This window comes from Triturus cristatus, chromosome 12 (genome assembly GCF_964204655.1).
Source record: "Triturus cristatus chromosome 12, aTriCri1.1, whole genome shotgun sequence".
NCBI lineage: Eukaryota > Metazoa > Chordata > Amphibia > Caudata > Salamandridae > Triturus > Triturus cristatus.
In genome coordinates this window covers 142162233-142182543 of record NC_140595.1, presented here as the reverse complement: position 1 = coordinate 142182543, position 20311 = coordinate 142162233, and the positions used below count along the sequence as shown (strand labels likewise).

The 20311-nt window shown below is 47.7% G+C and overlaps 1 protein-coding gene across 1 annotated transcript in view; it reads left to right on the top strand.

Moving 5' to 3' along the window:
* The window catches only part of RORC (RAR related orphan receptor C), a 201341-nt gene that overhangs the window by 144152 nt on the left and 36878 nt on the right, over positions 1 to 20311 (top strand). Inside the window, exon 4 of the mRNA XM_085637933.1 lies at positions 11573 to 12064. Coding sequence (XP_085494059.1) covers positions 11573 to 12064 — 492 coding nt within the window. The remainder of the gene's footprint in view (positions 1 to 11572; positions 12065 to 20311) is intronic.

Genomic DNA, 20311 nt, shown 5'->3' with positions numbered 1-20311 from the left:
CTGTGAGGCCCGCCATGCCTGTAGACTGTCTGTTAGGGAATGATCTGGAGAGCTCACCTTGGGCTAAGGTGGAGCAGAGTGCTCATCTGGAGATGTTGGGTATGCCAGATTGGGCGTGTGTCACCACACGGTCCATGACAGCAAGTAGAGGTGCTCAAGAGGACCTGGAGCCTGAGAGGGAGGCCCAGGAACCGGCCTTAGGGAGAAGAGGCAGGGGCGCGGGAAACCGGCCCCAGAAGTTCCCACGGTCCAGGAGGAAGCAGACGACCTTGAGGGGGATGCCCTGGAACCTACAGGGGAACAGCTAGCTGAACTGGGGGACCTGCCTGAGCTGACCCATTGGCAGCAAGAAGGAGGACCCTCCAGGGAGGAATTCTGCAGGGAGCAGAAAGAGTGCCCTTCTCTCGTGGATATGCGGCAGCAGACTGCAGACCAGGCCAACGGTGATCAGTCTGGAACACATTTCATTTACTGGGAGAACGTCCTCCTGTATTCTGAGCCTAAGGTTGCTGAGCCTGGGTCAGCCCGTGTGCTGGTGGTACCCCAGCGCTTCAGAGCCTTCCTACTGGGGCTGGCTCACGATGTGCCATTAGCAGGACATTTGGGGTAGGACAAGACCTTTGAAAGGCTTGTCACCCACTTCTTTTGGCCCCAAATGCGCAGTAGTTCAGACACTCACTGCAGGACCTGCCAGACTTGCCAGGCAAGTGGGAAGAGTGGAAGGAAGCAGAAGGCTCCACTCCAGCCATTCCCTGTGGTCGGTACCCCATTCCAGCGAGTGGGGATTGACATTGTAGGGCCACTGGACCCCAGGACAGCGATGGGCAATAGGTTATTCCTGGTCCTGGTGGACCATGCCACCCGGTTACCGGAAGCCATCCCTCTGAGGACAGTGACAGCCCCCGTGGTGGGACGTGCACTGATGGGAATTTTCTCCCGAGTGGGATTCCCTCTAGAGGTGGTGTCTGACCGAGGTACCAATTTCATATCTAAATATATGAAATCCCTTTGGCAAGAGTGTGGTGTAACCTACAAGTTCACCACACCTTACCACCCCCAAGGAAACGGGTTGGTTGAGAGATTCAACCGAACCCTAAAAGGCATGATAATGGGTCTTGAGGAACCAATGAGGCGTAAGTGGGACGTCCTCTTACCATGCCTTCTCTTCGCTTACAGAGAGGTGCCACAGAAGTCTCTAGGGTTCAGTCCCTTTGAGCTGCTGTACGGACACCCAGTGAGAGGACCTCTAAGTCTGGTCAAGGAAGGCTGGGAGCAATCTCCCAGGAAAACACCCCAGAATGTATATAGCTACATGCTGGCCTTCAGGAACCAGACTAGGCGTTTCAGGGAACTTGCTGAGGCAAACCTGGAAGCCAGCTAGGAGGAGATGACGCGGTGGTACGACCAGAATGCCACTCTGGTAGAGCTTCAGCCTGGACAGAAGGTATGGGTCTTGGCCCCAGTGGAGCCCTGTGCGCTCCAGGATAAGTGGACCGGTCCCTTTGAGGTTGTGGAGCGCAAGAGCCCTGTCACCTATTTGGTGAACTTGCGGTCTCCAAGGAACCCCTTGAGGGTCCTTCATGTCAACCGCCTCAAGCCCCACTTGGAGAGGTCCCAAGTGGGCATGCTCTTAGCGACAGATGCTGGGATGGAGGAGGAGACCGAGCCTCTTCCTGACCTCCTGTCGGCCAAGGAGCAAGATGGGTCAGTGGATGGTGTCATCCTCTCTTCCACCCTGACCCCTGAGCAACAGAACGATTGTCGCCAGTTACTGGGACAATTCTCTGACCTGTTTTCCCTGATTCCCGGTGTCACTGATTGGTGTGTCCATGATGTGGACACTGGGGATAGTACACCTGTGCGGCACAAGGCCTACAGGGTGACTGACAGGGTAAGGGCCTGCATCAAGGAGGAGGTCTCCAAGATGTTTGCCCTTGGGGTAATTGAGTCCTCAAGCAGTCCTTGGGCCAGCCCAGTTGTGTTGGTCCCAAAGGCTGCAGCGCCGGGAGCCACACCCGAACTCCGGTACTGTGTGGACTACAGAGGACTCAATTCGGTCACCAGGACTGACGCACACCTCATCCCCAGAGCTGATGAGCTCATAGATCGGCTAGGGGCTGCCAACTACCTCAGCACGTTTGATTTACCGTCTGGGTATTGGCAGATCGCCTTGACCGATGGGGCCAAAGAGAGGTCAGCATTTTCCACCCCTGATGGGCATTACCAGTTCCGGGTTATGCCCTTTGGGATGAAGAATGCCCCTGCCACCTTCCAGAGGTTGGTCAACCAGGTGTTGGTTGGGCTGGATTCGTTCAGTGCAGCCTACCTGGATGACATCGCAGTGTTCAGCTCCACGTGGGAGGAACACCTGCGCCACCTCTGGGAAGTGTTGATGGCGCTGCGGAGGGCAGGCCTCATGATCAAGGCGAGTAAGTGCCAGATCGGGCAGGGTTCAGTGGTGTACTTGGGGCACCAAGTTGGGAGTGGCCAGGTGGCACCCCTTCAACCCAAGATAGAAACCATTTTGAATTGGGAGTCGCCCAAAACCCAGACAGAGGTGAGAGCCTTCCTAGGTCTCACCGGGTACTACAGGAGGTTTGTCAAGGGGTATGGCAACATTGTTGCCCCCTTGACAGCGCTGACTTCAAGGAAGCAGCCCAGGAATGTGATTTGGACTGACATCTGTCAGAAATCTTTTAAGGCCCTGAAAGCTGCTATGTGCACGGCGCCCGTGCTTTTGGCTCCCAACTTCTCCAAAGAGTTTATCGTTCAGACAGACGCTTCAGAGCATGGTGTGGGGGCTGTTCTTTCACAGATTAATGAAGAGGGCCTAGATCAACCTGTAGCCTTTATCAGCAGGAGGTTACTACCACGGGAACAGAGATGGAGTGCTATTGAGCGTGAGGCATTTGCTGTGGTCTGGGCGCTGAAGAGGCTAAGACCCTACCTGTTTGGGTCTCACTTCCGGGTTCAGACAGACCACAGGCCCCTCCGATGGTTGATGCATATGAGGGGTGAGAATCCAAAGCTGTTGAGGTGGTCCATTTCCCTACAGGGTATGGATTTCACGGTGGAACATCGCCCTGGTACAGATCACGCCAATGCTGACGGTCTGTCCAGATTTTTCCGCCTTAGTGATGAGGAACTCCCTGGGGTAGGGTAGTTCTCCCCACTTTTCAGCTGGAGGGGACACGTGTTAGACCTGGCACCTTGGCGTGAGTCTCCCTTCCACTTTTTGTCGCTGTGCCTCATGTGTTTTGCTGGTGTTAGCTGCTCAGAGCACTGTGCCACTGCCAACCAGTGCCACAGTGCAAGTGCTCCCTATTTAAAATGTATATGTTGGTTGGATTCCATGATTGGCTTATTTGGTTTACTGTCAGACCCCAGTAAAGTGCACCAGGAGTGCCCAGGGCTTGTAAATACAAATGCTGCTGGTGGGCTTGCAGCACTGGTTGTGCCACCCACAGAAGCGGCCTAGTAAAATGTGTCTAAGGTCTGCCATTGCAGAACCTGCGTGCAGTCTGGTACTGTCATGCTGACTGGGCAAGTGCACCCACTTCCCAGTCCCTAAACCTTCCCTTAACTGCATATTAGTCACCCCCATGGTAGGCCCAAGGGCAGGGTGCATTGTAAGCATAAGGTAGGACAAGCTCTGATGTGTGTGGCATGTCCTAATAGTGAATTACAGCCATTTTCGTTTTTCGCTATTGTAAGGCTACCTGCTCCCATAGGCCAGAATGGGCTGTTAGAATTGTTACATCCTTTGATCCTAACAGACCCAGGGAACATGGTAGAAAATCGAGTTTAGTATGCCTGAACTCAGAATAATAAAATACATCTTTTAGTAAAGTTTATTTTAATATTCTGTGTTTGCAAATACCACTTTTAGAAAGTTGGTATTTGCTTGCCTAACCATTTCAGCCCGCCTCTGCTATGATGTGTATCTGCCTGTCTGGTTTGTGTGAGTGACAGGGCTGGGGAAACCCAGAGGGGCAGGGCTAGGTAGCCTGGTGGTGAATAGAGAGATTGACATCCAGATGGGTGGGAGGAGTGCACCTGGACTCTGAATAGGGCTGTGCTCTGCCACCACAATGCTGGCTCCACCTCCTGTGGAGCGGCTGATGTCTCTGCCCTGCACCCTGAATAGAAAGGCAGAGTCATGTCAACAAAGTGCTCAAGAAGTGGTTTGGACTGGGCAAAGGCCCCTCTACCCCAGAGGAACAAAGGAATTAGGGGTATAAGTATTGGAACCCTGCTCCCAAGAAATTAGATCCTGCTTGACAAGAAGAACCTCTGCCTGAGGAGAAGGAACTGGGAAAGCTGTAAGGAGGAGTACTGTCCCTGACCTGGGGGATTGGCCTGCAGTGGTTGCCATGCTGCTGAAAGGAGAGGGGAAAGACTACAAAAACTTTATTTCAACTTGTGCTTAAAAGATCTCCAAGGGCTTGTGCTGAGCTTGCCCCCTGAACGAAGTCCCAGGACCAGTGGACTTCACCCCCCAGCTCCCCAGAGTCTTTTGGAAGTGCCTGCTGCTGTTGTTGGGCCTTCTGAGGGACTGCGTGTCGCAAGGAGCTGGAAGCGCGACTCAAGAAGGAGAAGCGTGCCGCCGTCGGAGCTGTTGTCGTCGCATCTCGCAAAGGGTGTCGCCACTGCAGCATCGCATCGAGCGGAAGCGTCTCGCATCATTCCGGAAGTGTCTTGCAACGCCGAAGAAGCGTGTCGCCATCGCAGCCATCGTAGCTGACGCATTGCACCGCATCAAGAGAAGAGTCTCGCATCGAGGAAGAAGCGTGTCGCCATCGCAGCCATCATAGTTGTCGCATTGCACCGCATCAAGAAAAGCGCCTCGCATCCACGGAGAAGCGCGCCGCCGTCGGAGCTGCTGTCGTCGCATCGCGTAAAAGGGTGACACCGCTGCAGCATCGCATCGAGCGGAAGCGTCTCGCAAACGTCGGAGGAGAGTGCCGCTGCCAAGGCCGCTGTCGTTGCATCGCGTAAAGGGGTGACGCCGCTGCAAGCGACGCATCGAGACGAGTCTTATCGCAACATCAGAGAAGCGTAGCGCATCTGGAAGATCTTCACGTCTTTATTTCTTTGCACCGAAAACTTCATCGCCTCAGCATCGTTGCAACACTTTCGTTGCCCTGTGTGTCGCATCTAAGGTACATTGACTTAAAGTGTCGCATTTAAGAACTTAAGAGAACTAAGCAAACTTCTACCATCTAAAGTAACAGTATTGTGTATTTTTGTCGTTTAATGGTCTTGTGGTAACTCTATATAAAGAATCCTTATTTATAATATAAAAACCTGTGTGGTGTCCATCTGTAGTGTTGTCACTTGGTTACTGTATGTGTTCACAAATGCTTAACCTATAATGCTCTGAGATAGGCCTTGTCTGCTCGCGCCAAGCTACCTAGAGGGTGAGCAGGGGTTATTTTGGGAGTGTAACCCCTTACCCTGACTAGAGGAAAGGTTCCCTGCTTGTCACAAGTACCTACCTGTGCCAACCAGAGAACCCGGATTCTAACATATCCATTTATTTTACCTCCCGCAGCCTGAGAAAAGTAAATCCTAACCCTTTTTATTTGTATCTATTAAGATTATGTTTGCTCACAGCAAATCCTCCCAAAGACAGACCACAACATATTTTTTAATTCTCTCTCCACTGTCACTTTCGACATTTGACTAATTAAACATTACTCCTTTTCTCAAAATATTCCTAAATGTTAAACAAACAGAGTAATACTCTTATAACCTCAAGGATTTTAAGTGATCTTTCATTCAAGGATCGCCTCCACTATCTTAGGATTGATTTGATTTGTAACCTCTGTCTGACCAAGAAAAAGGCAAAGCTGATATCTGCTCCTGTTCGGTGTTAACCCATTCTTCCTCACTATTTCTAAATCTGAATCAAAACAATCATCCTCCGCCTCTACATTTACCCAAACATCTAAATAACTTTCTTTGAAATATAAGACATTACCTACACCCTCAGGGCCATTTCACAATGTGCTGAAACACCACTCCTGCTAAAAGTAGGCCAAATCCATTGCTGTAATATTGAAATGTGACCCAAGCATGTCAGGTGCCTAAAGTCCAGGTGTAGAATCACTACTGATAGGCAGATAAAAAAAGTTAAAACTCTTTCAATAATGTTATCCCCCCACTGTGGTAATCTTTTCAGCAATATTTAGTACAGAATAATGAACCACCCATATGTCAGCATTCAGATCTCTAAAAAGTTAACACAGCTCCACAGTTCTCCCCGTGGGTTTGATCACCAGAACTACTGGGTTAAACCAAACAGTCCACTCAATTTATTTTACAATTCGCTCCGCCTGAGTCATTTAAGTTTCTTCCCGACGGTTCTCTCATCAAATTAGACTTAGGTCTAACGTTGTGGGCAACGGGTATGGCACCCTCTTTTAGTTCAATTTAGTGCTCACATTTTTAAATAAATCGATTTTTACTGTGAACTCTTCTGGAAACATTTATTTTGCTTTCATATTCTTTTCACGGTCGATGTCACCAATCCTAATATTAGGTTCTTATTCTTCCTTGTCATCCTTCCTAAATACACTGTAGATAGCATACTTATTTTTCAAGATGTTGCAAATAGCCTGCATCTGTAAGAACCTCCATGCCTCAACCGTCAAGCCCAATCTCACACTTAGACAACCTTGGGACATATTAACAAGGCGGCGATATGAAATTATCGCCGCTTTTGCGTCCGTTTTTGGGCGAAAAGTGGCGATAATTTCATCGCCTTATCAGCAAAGACACGCTGTCTTGCTGACTTAGCGCCCGTTTGCAGCACGCCTCCGATCGCATCGCTAATGAGATGCAAAGGAGGCGTGCCTGACAAGACTCCCTTGGGAAAATATCGGGAAGGCAGCTTCGCGATATTAACAAGGGAGGGTAGCGATTTTTAAAATCGCGTTAAGTATGCCTTAACGCAGGAATTTAACGTCTGTTAAATTCCTGACTAAGGCATACTTAACATGGGGGTGGATTATGTGGCTAAGACCACAGGCCCTATCATCTAGGATATCGCCGTTTTCCACCATGGAAAATGGCGATATCCCAACTATCTCTGGAATTTTTATCGCCTCGGTGATGCACGTTGTTAATAACGCGCAAACCGGGCGATGAATTCCAGAGATAGCCGGTGATAAATATGCAAGCGCTAAGCGCGCTTTGCGATATTTATCGCCGGCCCTTGTTAATATGCCCCCTAGTGTCAATAACTCCAGCCATTTTGGCTGTAGGACAAATTTCTCTATCCCTTTCTCCACTTTTCCCACGAACTGCACCTTTCACTCACTCTGATCACATACTCACTCAAAATGCCCTCTGCTTCCACACCTGCAGCATTCTGCACTCCTGGCAAAATATCTGTGACTATTAGCCTGCTGCTCAAATTGCAGTAACAATTGCATGTCACTCATTTTATTCTGAACCCCTTTATTTTTTAAATTACTATCACCCCAACCAGTGCTTGCTTCTACTTCCTTATTTGCTTCTACTTTCTTACCTACCTTTCTAGCGCATAGTCTCGGTTTATCACTCTCTCTCATCTTTTTAACACAGTCTCAATGACATCCTCGAAGCTCGGTTTCAAGGCATCTCAATTCTCTTGTATGCACGGATTCTTGGTGCTCACAGGAATGGACTCATAATTACTGAGTAAGATTAACGTCCTGAAATCACGTCCTAAACATTCCTCTCAGACCAGCCATACTAGTCACCATTTTTTCTTCATTGGCATGATAGAGGCCGAATAAATTGTGAAGTTCTTAAAACTACATTTATTATTTCACCAAAACGACTTTAAAGCAGGTTTAGTTATTTTCAAATACACGTCTTTTCCCTTCCAACAATTTTTTGAGTTAGACGTTTTTATTTGATTTAAAGATACAGTATATCCAATCAGAATGTGTGAGCATGACGGAATATTCCAGCACAGTGTGCATGCGCTTAAGATAACCTTTCCGTGCTGTAGAAGCAGCACCCATCATATGTTATGTCAATTTAATTCATAAAGTGCACACAAATCTATTGGCACTTTAAGAAGTGAGCAAGGGAAATTAAATTAGCTAATGCATCGAGATGGTAATTTATTTGTATAAAGTCAGGGCCTTATGAAAGAGCCATGGGAACATCTGAAATCAGGATGATTTCTGATGTCTTTTCTCATCTGGTTAGGAATTTCAGAGCTTGTCAGGGCAAATGGCAAGTCTGCGACCGTCAGTTCTGCGCTTAGCTAACTTAGACGCAATAAGCAGATTGGCTGACAAACAAAAGTTGGCAGTGAGCTTTTGATCAGAGTGAGAAGCAAACGTCATGGATTGAGCCCACTCAGAATGAAAGGAGCTTAGCCACCGTCATGCCGAGCCATCGGTGCCTTACGTTCTGCCACTGTAGAACAAATGGAATGAATTAGTCTGAGTCCAGTTCTAATCTAAGGACATCAGTAATGCAAAGGAGGACCGATTTTGTACTTGGGGCTGGACAGAAGCCCGCCAGCAAGTTGTCCAATCAATGATAATGTAAGTGCAAACAAATTTCCTTACGTACATGTCCTTCTAAGAATTTATGAGCAACTGGTAATAAAGAGATAGGATCATGCAGGTAAGAGCGGTGAGCGATGGGGCCGGGTGGGGTGTGGATTTCGACGTACGATGACAAGGGAAAATGAATCATTTATTCAATTTTCCCTCATCATCGTCCGTCGAAATCCCCACCCGTCCCCACCGTTCCACTGCTCTTACCTACACAGGCTGCAGCTTGATTGGATGGAAGTTATTCCCTTGGGTAGGCAAAAGCAATTGTGTGACAGTGTTCTAGGAGATATTTTGATTTCACAGAAAAAATACAATCAGTCATGTCCTATTAAAAAAGGGAGTGAAAGCAGTAAAAGGAAGAGCAGGATATTAATTCAGATCAGAAGGCCTGTTTAACATTAAAGAGCAATTATTTATAATTCTCTCTTTAAGTTTTATACAGTGCTTTGGAGTCTGTCATGTCGGGCCACATCTACAACTGTTTATAGCGGTGGCAAATGGGAAATTGGGACGTTTGTGAAGCTAAAAAGGGTTGTAGCATGTATTAAACCTATTTTGCGAGTGGGTAACCTGTTCCCAACTCGCAAAATAGTTTTTTTGAGTCGCTTTTAGGAGGAAGCGTGCCAAGGGCCTCCTTTCATAACAGTGAGCCGCAGGGCGATATAAGATTGTTTTGCGACCGCAAATGCGGTTGCAACACAATCATAGTTACTACCAATTTCAAAATGGTGGTATGTCAGTTGCAGACAGCAAGGGGTCCCCACACGACCCCTTCCCTTTGTGATTTGTAGCAAAAATGTTTTTAAGAGCAGGCAGTGGTCCCACGGACCACTGCCTGCTCTTAAAAAATGAAACTGAAACATTTCATTTTTATTTTAGAAATGCATCCTTTTTTTCTTTAAGGAAAACGGGCTGCATTTTAAAACAAGTTGCTATATTGATAAAGCAAACACGGACATGGGCGTCTGCTGTCCCCAGCAGGCCACAATCCCTGTGCAATTACCCATTCCCAATAGATTGCAAATTGCAACCTGCCTTATGAATATTAATGAGGCAGGTAATTTCCGACCTCATTGGGATTTGCTAAATGTGTCTGAGACACATTTGTACATTTCCTTTTGCGACTTGCAATTTGCAAGCCACTAACATTCGCAAAGGAATTATATGTTTGCATGTGTCCTGTCGTTTTTTCACCAATTCTGTTCAGATTAATGGAGCTTGATTTTGGCCTCTCTTAGTTCATTTAAATACCAAGAGGCGGGATTCCTATGTTTATTGACCACTATATAGCTTAGAATGGCGTGTGAATCCAATGCCTTACACAGCCCAGTATTGAAGACCTACAGCCGGCTTTCCTGTCTGAGGAGGGATATAGATAGAGCTGTTCAGTGTGATACCAATTTCGTATTTCATCAGATTCAACAAGATTTCATTTCTAACCACACACAGGGCCGGACTGACCACAGCGGGCACCGGGCAATCCCCCGGTGCGCCGCACGAGTGGGGGCCGGTTTTGGGCCCCTGGGGCAGTTTTTGTTACAGGGCCGTTTTTGCAGCGTAGCTGCAAAATCGGCCCTGTAACAAAATCGGCCGAAAACCGGCCCTGGCAAAGAGCTCGGCCGCACCCCCACCCCCCGGGGGAGGGGGGCCGGCCGAGCACTTTGTCAGGGCCGGTTTTGGTTCCCAGTCCGGCCCTGACCACACATGCCATATTGGACTGTTCTTACTGACTGAAAAGAATGGGATTTATTTTATTTATGGCAAGGATGAGAGTCATGAAACAAATTCATATAAAGGGAACCTATGGCTAGATTGGGTCTCTATGATACATTGTAATATAGTGTTACGCCCTCAATCAAGCCCCCCAGGTCTTGCAGTGAAGGGCAAGCCTGTGTCTGCTTCTTAATTTAGTAAACATTGAACAGTAATGAGCAATGTAAACTAGGCCTGGACGGTGAACTCCGCTCCGTTCGCAGAGTTTGCAGAGTTTTCCGCACTCTGCCGAGCACGTGTTAAGTTGGCGAGCAAGGAAAACCCAAGGCTAGATCACCTCCCAGCGAGATTTCTCAGCACAGGCGGTCTCGTATGGTCGCGACCGCTCGCATTGAAAAACCAATCATTCGCAATGAGGAAGCTGCCACTCTCGTAGAAAATCTACTCAAGTGGCAGAAAGAAGCAGCACCCTCTTTGCTGCGCATAGTGCCGTTCGTGCACATTTTCCTGCGTGGGACAAACAACCGGCGCTAAAAATCTGCACCAACGGCACGACCTAATGCACTCCGCCGCTTGCGAAACTCGACTCGTCAGAGTTTTTGGGTCTTGCGAACTCCGCCGAGTCCTAATGTAAACTAAAGAATTATGTTCCAAAACTGAGGAGAGCTGTAGGTGAGAAAATGACATCAACATCAATTGTAACGCTAAGCGCAATTAGTTATGATCGCTGTTGCTAGTTCAGTAAATTCTCTCAAAGCGACGTACTGATCATTTCCGCCCTTTAACCCCTTCGCCGCGGTGCGAATTCTGCCGCGGCGCTGGGGGGGTGTGGGGTGAGCGCGGCGCCGCCATGCTCGTGACGGAACCACTCCGTCATGAGTCACAGGCGAGCTGTGCTCATTACAGAGTGCTTCCGTCACGACTCCGCCCACTCTATATTTCACCCGCACAGGCGGGGAATCAGTGCCGCGTGGGAGGAGCGGCCGCAGCATGACGGAACCACTCCGTCATGAGCACACGCCGCCCGTGGCTCATGACGGAGTGGTTCCGTCATGAGCACGCAAGGGGTTAAAGAACATTGAACAATGAATGCCGAAAAAATATGTTGCTACTGTGTTGACCGGGAATATTCTTGGGACTAAATAATATATTTTCTTTACTTCCTAAAGCGCAATCTGCAACGTTTGAACTCGAATCAATTGATGTAGTGAGACTGAGGAAACATTGTTTTAATACTACCGACTGATTGAGTAACTACTGAAAATGTTTCTATAAAAAAATGTTTTTGATTTCAGCTGTCAAGTTCGGGCGTATGTCGAAGAAGCAGCGGGACAGCTTGCATGCAGAGGTGCAGAAGCATCGACGGCAGCAGGAGCAGCAAAACATGGAGGCGATGCATGCGGAGTACCCAGACAGTCTCACCAGTGGGCAGTTCAACATGGGATCCGCTGCAGACATCTTGGGTGATTCTGCATGTTCTAACGCCCTTCTGTCTAGGACCAGACTAAGTCTCTCTCCCAACGAGGCGGAAGTCTTCCCTGGCTCTCAGGGGCTTAAAGGACAGGACCAGCAGGCACTCAGTCATTCATTTTCGAAAGGATTCCATCAGGACAGGGTTAAAATGGACATCAAGGTGAATGGACTACACACACCGGAGAGGCATTCCTTTCGGCAGGACCTTGGTGGGGCGAGGAGAACCCCCATCTATGAAAAGACGGAAGGGGTTGACTTATATTCCAACTATACGTGTTTTCTGGAAATGTCCAACTCCTCTGTGTTGGAGATCGGTAGGCGCTTTGTTCATTCTCAACTTTCACTTTTATGTTCTGTCCTTGTCAAGTCTTTAAACACCAAGAGTATTTATAGAATGTCCAAGAGGGCCAGACATGTGGCAGATTTTCTGCATCACCACTGACTATGTAAATGATTAACTTTCGTGTAAATTGTATGTAAATGCATTCAGTGTGACTAGCCTGAACAAGCATTGGCATAGCCAATAGGTCTCGCTTTTGGGACCTTATAAGTATTTAGTTATGCAACTGTTGCATGGATAAACACTTATAAGGTCCCAAAGGCGAGACCTATTGGCTATGCCAATGCTTGTTTTAAAGGGGGCCTCCAAACGGGTCTCTATTGGGCTCTGTTTTGTGCCCTGACACAGGCGTTCCGTTTTTCCCGGACTGCAGTGACAGAAGGCACATCGAATGCGCACCTGCTCACACACTACTCAGTAGTGGAGAAGTTACGGCATTACTTCATGCCTTTAAAGAGTCATTTTCTCTCTGGTTTTCCCTTGTCTTTTTGAAACTCGGGGCAGGAACATTGTCCTGGTGTCACCGGGTTTCGGTGGAAGCTTTTTCAATATTATATACGAGCCATAGTTGCTGTTTATTTATCTTATGCAACTAACAACCATTGACAAAGCCAATAGTCCTGACTTGTTGTAGGTACGATGTTACTTGTTGAGTTATATATCTAGATGCAATGATCGAAACAGCAAAATACAAGTCGGGCGGCACACTATTATAAGCACAGACTTTTAGTTTGTGTTTTTAAGCCACGCCCTTAATTACATTGGCCACGCCCCTTTGAGAGAGACTCCCCTCATTTTTTCATCCCACTTAAAGCCCTGCCGTCATGCCTCTAAAGCTCGATGTTAAGTTGTCTCACGCGATATAACGAAGTTGAAAGACGGCTGCAAGGAGCGAAAGTTGCAGCGCTAGGAGAGGGACTGAAAAGGCGGGTCCTGTTCGGCATCCAGTGGGGCGGGGTCATAATTAGGCCCCGCCTTTGTTGTTGAAGTCACGTTGTTCTTCACTCAGTTTTGTTAGCAGCCAGGAAAAGTTATGGTTGTCCCGAGAACAGCGTCTGGTAACGGAAAGCAGTTCTGGTTTTGTCCCTCGTGCACTTTTATTACAGGGCTGCTTGCTTGATTGACGAGGCGTGTTGGGAAGAGCTTGCCTAGAGGCGGAAGGATATGTCAGGCAGGAGTATTTGACGGAGTCAGGCAAGCAGGGATAATATGAAACCCTATAAACTGCAAACTACATGCACGGCGCCAGCGTTTGTTGACCGTCCTTTTCCGGCTAGCAAACGATGCAATTGTGTTCGTGAAACACTTTTTGGATCCAGATATGTGGTACAGTCACTGTATGGAATTCGTGGTTGTATTTAAACATGCTTGTGTTGAAAAAGCAGCCAGCAGTAGAGGCGGGTTTAATAACAAGCGCGGCCCCGGCGAGCCTCGCATACAGGAAGGGGAGTGGCCACGTGAAGAGAGAGGGGGAGCAGGAGGTAAGCCCGCGAGTGGTGCGGAAATCACACGAAACTACTTAGAAACACAAACCCGCAAAAGTGAAAGCAGGCTGGCTGGCGAGTGGTGTGCGAGCACCATGACGAGAGAGGAAAGCCATATGGCGCCTCTGCTCGTCATTGTGCGCGTAACCGCACGCCCGTCGCCAGTGCACGCGCCAGTGGGCTGAAACGCTTCCCCAAAAGTGGATTGCATGGCGGCACGATGCACGTGATTGTGCGCGTGCTCGCCATGCAATCCACTTTTGGGAGCACTTTTGGGAGCCTCTTACTAGAGTCTCGCATAGCGATTGCTACGCAATAGCTCGACGAGACCTAAAAAACGGCATGGTCCCTTGCCCCATAGACCAAAGATGAACACTCATGCTATACACAATCTTTCTGCTCATTACTGCCACACACCTTGTACCTAACATGTGTGGTGGGCATGACCATCCTGAGAATGTCATGTAGAACTCGCGTCTACTGTTAGCAGTAATGGGTAAAAGATCAGCGATATTATAGGCAGTTTATAAACTTTCACATGGAATATCAATTTTAAATTGGCTTTTGCACTCCACATCCTTTCATGCTTCCATTCTGCCTCTTTGAAGTAGTTTCCAAGGGCCTCATTTAGAGGTTGGTGGGTGGGGGCATCTGCAGATGATGGCGCATGCCCTGTCTATCAACCTTGCACTTCCCGATTTAGAGTGGGAGGAACTGTGGGATTTCAATGTTTGCCAGCATGAAAAGATGGGTGACCAACACACATTTTTCATACCGGCGTTGGCGAGGCGAGACAAGGCTCAGGCACAGATAACAAATATTGACTCTGACGAGCATGGAGAAAACTTACTGTGAATAAGCAGTGCTTGAAATGGAAAAATAGAAGTGCAGGTACTCTGTACCCGAGTCCCTGCTTGTTTCTGTGAAGTGCTGGTACTGTCCAATTAAAAGTATTATGTTTTCTGAAAAAGTGCAGGTACTTTCTCTCTTAAAATAAAAAAGTGCCGGTGCTCAGCACCGGGCAGTAACGGCCCATTTAAATCACTGTGAATAAGGCATTAAGGTTTTGTTTGACTGATGCAACCTCTTGCTCCAGAAGTTTGCTTCAATAAAAGAAAAAGTATGCCAGGTGGGGCCAAAAAAAAGCTCGGTACCTGCTCACTCCACATACTGCTCTGACTACAGTGCCTGGGAGGCATTGATGGCTGCACTGTAGGCAGTGAGATTCCTGCAAGTCAAGTGCAGACATTAAACTATGATGGGCGGCTCTTGGCTAGGGAGGCAGAGGCCCAGGCCTCCACCAACCTGGTTGGCAAGGGCATGTATGGCAGTAGAATATATGTCAGAATATTATCAGACATGAATATTGTGCCCTAAATTTAGTTTACAAAAATACCTCCCTGTTGGACTTAATAGACAATCCACACCCAAAGGGATGATATTTATGCAAATTATATTTAGAACATAATTTTTATGTCAGTTGATATTTCTGCATGTAATATTCTGACATAAAACATCTGGGGGCATATCAGCAACAACCGGCGATAATTATCGCTAAGTGCACTTAGCGCTAGGATAATTATCGCCGGCTAGCGCGAATTTTTATCGCTGAGATAGCGTGCTATTTGCAACGCTTATCTCAAAAGCCATAAAAATCCTCACGCTAATTGCCTAACGTGAGATTATCGCTGGAAACCCAGCGATAACCTCACGCAATGTGAGATAGGGACTCACAACCTTAGACATGATATCCACCTTCCATAGGATATCATGGCTAAGTCAGTCCTGAAGCAGGCATAAGGAAAGTAGCGATAACAGAGGTTATCGCTACTTTTCTTGCCGCTATGCTTCATAGCGTGGGGCTTGATGATAGGAGAAATGTCGCTTAGCGACATTTCTCCTGTCATGTCAGGTCAGGAACGCCCACTTTGCAACTCATTAGAGATGCAATGCTGGGCGTTAGGAATTAGTGCGCTAATGCAAGGTTTCACGCGTTAGCGTGACCTTGCTAATTAGGCGATAAAATTATCGCCGCTTTTTGGCCGAAAACGGCCGCAAAAGCGCCAATAATTCTATCGCCTCACCTTGCTGATATGCCCCTAAGTGAACGGCGAACCATGATATAAATGAGGTCTTAAGTTACTTGTTATCCCAGGGACTTTATTTGGAAAAGGGTTGGTGCAAAAGGGATTCAGTTTTATTGCGTCTGTTATTCTCAGTGCCTAGGCTCTTTCCTGTTGCAACCTTTCTGCTGGGTGCTTCAATTTAAATAAGCACTGGCAAAGGCAATAGGTCTGGCTATTTTATAAGTGAAAGTAATTCTGTACTAATTGGAAGATTTGTGTGTGGATGGGTGGGATGATTGTCACAGAAAATTCAGATCTGAGCCCATTTGAATTTTGAAATATGTTTGTTAGCAAAAATAAGCAAAAATGACAGAATTCTTTTCAGACAGGCAAGCTTTGCTGACTGAGTACTGAGTCTATAATGCTGATTATCTCCCAAAATCTCAATACTTTAATATATTTTCTTAACCTAGAACAACATAACAGAATGTACACATGATGATAATTGGGACTATAGACAGTGCGAGTAAGATAAGGGATAGATCGTTCTCTTGGGAGCACTCAGAGGGACGATGAGACAAAACTAGAAGGCAGCAATTTCTGCAGAGCTAATTAAAATCTGAGTTCTCGCCTTCGAGTGCCAACTTGAAATAGGCTAGGTTCACTTGAAAGAGAGAAGGCAGGTACCTCTGTAAATGGTGCAACAGGGAATACCAAAATGGCGCGGGGGAAGAAGGAACTTGGGGGCATATCAGCAACAGCCTGCGATAATTATCGCTAAGCGCACTTAGCGCTAGGATAATTATCTCCGGCTAGTGTGGATTTTTATCGCTGAGATAGCGCGCTATCAGCAACGCTCATCTCAAAAGCGATAAAAATCCTCACGCTAACTGCCTAACGTGAGATTATCGCTGGAAACCCAGTGATAATCTCACGCAATGTGGCGTTAGCTTGATGATAGGGACTCACAAACTTAGCCATGATATCCACCTTCCATAGGATATCGTGGCTAAGTCAGTCCTGAAGCAGGCGTAAGGAAAGTAGCAATAACAGGGGTTATCGCCACTTTTCTTGCCGCTATGCTTCATAGCGTGGGGCTTGATGATAGGAGAAATGTCGCTTAGCGACATTTCTCCTGTCATGTCAGGTCAGGAACGCCCACTTTGCATCTCATTAGAGATGCAAAGCTGGGCGTTAGGAATTCCTACGCTAACACAAGTTTTCACGCGTTAGCGTGAGCTTGGTAATTAGGCGATAAAATTATCGCCGGTTTTCGGCCGAAAACGGCCGCAAAAGCGCCGATAATTTTATCGCCTCGCCTTGCTGATATGCCCCCAAATAGGTTCATGGCTGGCAATAGACCTTTGCTGAATTTTGACTACAAGATAAGTCGGTATTGTGGCATGTATGAGTTAGGCAAATGGACGTTTCACCATTGACTGCACAAAAATAGGATACTAACGGGATCCTTGTGAGGTCCTGACGAAAGCCAACTTACCCGGTGAGGCAATGGTGTGATGTCTGAAATATGTTGACCCAGGGATACAGAGGATACTAATTTCCTTAGTGCGTCCCCACCTATTTTCAACTCCGTCACTGTGCCCTTTGAAAATAAAACTAACCTTCAGGAAACCCTAGAATACTTTTAATCTAGGATCCCACCCAATAACCAAAGAGCTCTCTTAGCGACCAAGGTTGAGCCTGTCCAGATATACTAGGTATCTGGACGAGGACTCTATGATGAAACATGCCACCTTTAATCCCAGTGGGTGAGAGTCCTTTTCATACCATAGGGTGATCCCCTTGGGCTGGTATTGAGAGGGAGCTAAGCACAGTAACGATTTGCTCCTGTTGTTTTTTTGGTACAAAATGGCTGCCAAGTAAACAGTATAGCAAGCATCAATAAAGCATCAACAAATGTCAAAGCAATGTGTAAATGTCAAAATGAGTTCAGAAGGATAGATGAGTCCACAGGATGAATGAGGATGTGTCCACAGCTCGGAAGATTATCAAGTGTACAGCTATTCAGCGGCAGCTGCTAGCTATGGGGACTGCGGGGGGAGACAGGCAAACCGCTGCTGCTAAGAGGGTGTAACAATAATGTTAAACCCTCTTAGATAAATGTAAAACAGTCCAGTGAAGTGTCATATTTGTTTGCACTCAGATAAAAGGGAACTTACATATCAAATTTATGAGCATGTATTTTCTTTAGAGTCTCACCTGTGGACTATCATACTAAAACTACTGCTATCCGAGTGTTTGATGTAAAATGACTTGATGTATTTGTGTCACCAGAATTCACCCCTTCACACACAGGAAGTGAGTTGCTGTTTCTTATAGAGCACCAAGCGCACATTTGCACTCTATAAAATCAGTCTGGTTGGACGCAGTGAGAAAGGGCTGTGCACTTGCTGTGTGAAAACAGTGCACCGTGAAAACAGTGCACCGCGCACAAGAGCACTCGAGCAGCAAAGCTTGTACTCCTCTCAGATACCCCACAAGCATTTATTTTAATTAAGTATTAGCATTGTTTTTTTCTTTACAACGTATGATAAAACAGTAGTGCATTGAAGGATATTTCCTAATAATTTTGAAACATTTGGAAAGCTATTCGGCAATCCAATGCCACATACCGTATGTTCAGCAAACTCTCCAAGCGAGAAGGAACATGCGCCCCAGTGAGTGGTCTTGAAAGGGTCCTCGGGCCTTTAAGCAAAGGATCCTTAGGTGACATCACTGTGTACACACTAAGCTCAAGGTCATCTAAGTGTTGCATTGCCCCTTGGGCTTGGAGAAAAGCCAGTACACAATTGTTTTAAGGCACAATTTTATTACACATGCATTAGTCTTACACAAGAGCTTTCATTACTTCCCCACCTCTACAATAATAATGACGCCCAGGACACAAATAAACATACACTTCTTGCATGGTTTGGTGCAAGGCTTACTTAACATCACGTAGAAGACTGAGCCCTACCCTGGCCTCCGAATGGAGAGGGGAGGGCTGGAAGTAGAAGGCAGGAGGAAGTAAGAGAGGGTGTAGGCGAGAGAAGGAAGCAAAATACTTTTTAAAAAGTCACTTACTTGGCCTGCACATTTTTGCTCCTCCCGATCTTCTTCTCCACTTCAACATAGGCCCATTCAACTCCCTTAACCAATCCTGGTGCTTCTCTTGTGCTGTTAGCCACCATGAGAGAAGCACCAGGATTGAACAGAGCGGGCTGGCTGAACTGTCCTTCAGGCCCTGTAGGCCTGTGCTTTGTCTCCACCCAGCTGTCTATGACAGCTCGGTTGAGAGCTTCAAAGTGCTCATGTCACTTCGGCCAGCGCAAGACAGCAAACCAAAGTGACATGTGCACTTTGAAGCATCCAGTAAGCCACTGCTCCAGTCATCTGCTGCCTATCGGCAGCAGGGGACATGCCCACCATGTCTCTGGGCTCAGGGGTGGTGCTGCTGCAGTGCACACGCCAGAAAGATAAAATGGAAATGAAATCTTTTCATTGCCATTTTTTTTCCTCCTGTGAGGCTTGAAGCGGGCGACATCCGTACCTTACTAGACAAAGGAGAAACAGCAGCCCTCATCCTCCTCGACCTCTCAGCGGCGTTCGACACAGTCTCTCACCGCACCCTAAGACGCAGACTACCCGACGCAGGGATCCAAGACAAGGCCCTCGACTGGATCCGCTTCTTCCTCTTCGGCAGAACGCAGCGGGTCACACTCACCCCTTTCCTCTCGGACCCTACCACCTGCGGAGTCCCCCAGGGGTCCTCCCTCAGTCCTACGCTCTTCAACGTCTACATGGCTCCGCTCGCCCCCTTCGTCAGAACCTACGGACTCAACATTGTGTCATACGCAGACGACACCCAACTCATCATCTTCCTATCCAACGAACTCAACACCGCCAGACACAACTTTCGAGAAGGCATGGAAGCCGTCGCCAAATGGATGAAAAACAGCTGCCGACAACTAAACACCAACAAAACGGAAGTACTCATCATGGGCCCAAACCCTGATGCCTGGAACGACACCTGGTGGCCCCCCGCCCACGGAAGCCCGCCCACCCCCACGGACCATGCACGCAACCTGGGAATCATCCTGGACTCAGAGCTCAATATGGACCGCCAGATCAACTCCGTCTCATCCTCCTGCTTCCACACCCTCCGCCTCCTACGTAAGACCTTCAAATGGATCCCCCTCGAACACAGAAAGACCGTCACTCACGCCCTGGTAACCAGCAGGCTCGACTACGGCAACACACTCTATGCCGGAATAAACAAAAACCTCACCCGTAAGCTACAGAACATCCAAAACGCCGCCGCAAGACTGGTCCTCAACCTGCCAAGACACTGCCACATCTCCCAGCACCTGAGCACACTCCACTGGCTCCCCATCAAAGCTAGAGTCACCTTCAAGATGCTAACCCATGCTCACAAGGCCCTCCACGACACCGGACCAGCATACCTGAACAGCCGACTCAAATTCCACGCATCCCAAAGGGCCCTACGATCAGCCCAGCTCTCCTACGCCGTGGTCCCCAGCACCAGAAAGACCAGATCGGGAGGCCGCTCCTTCTCCTTCCATGCGGTCAGAGCCTGGAATGACCTTCCGCTCCACCTCAAACAGACAACATCGCTCCCCATCTTTGCAAGAAACCTCAAAACCTGGCTCT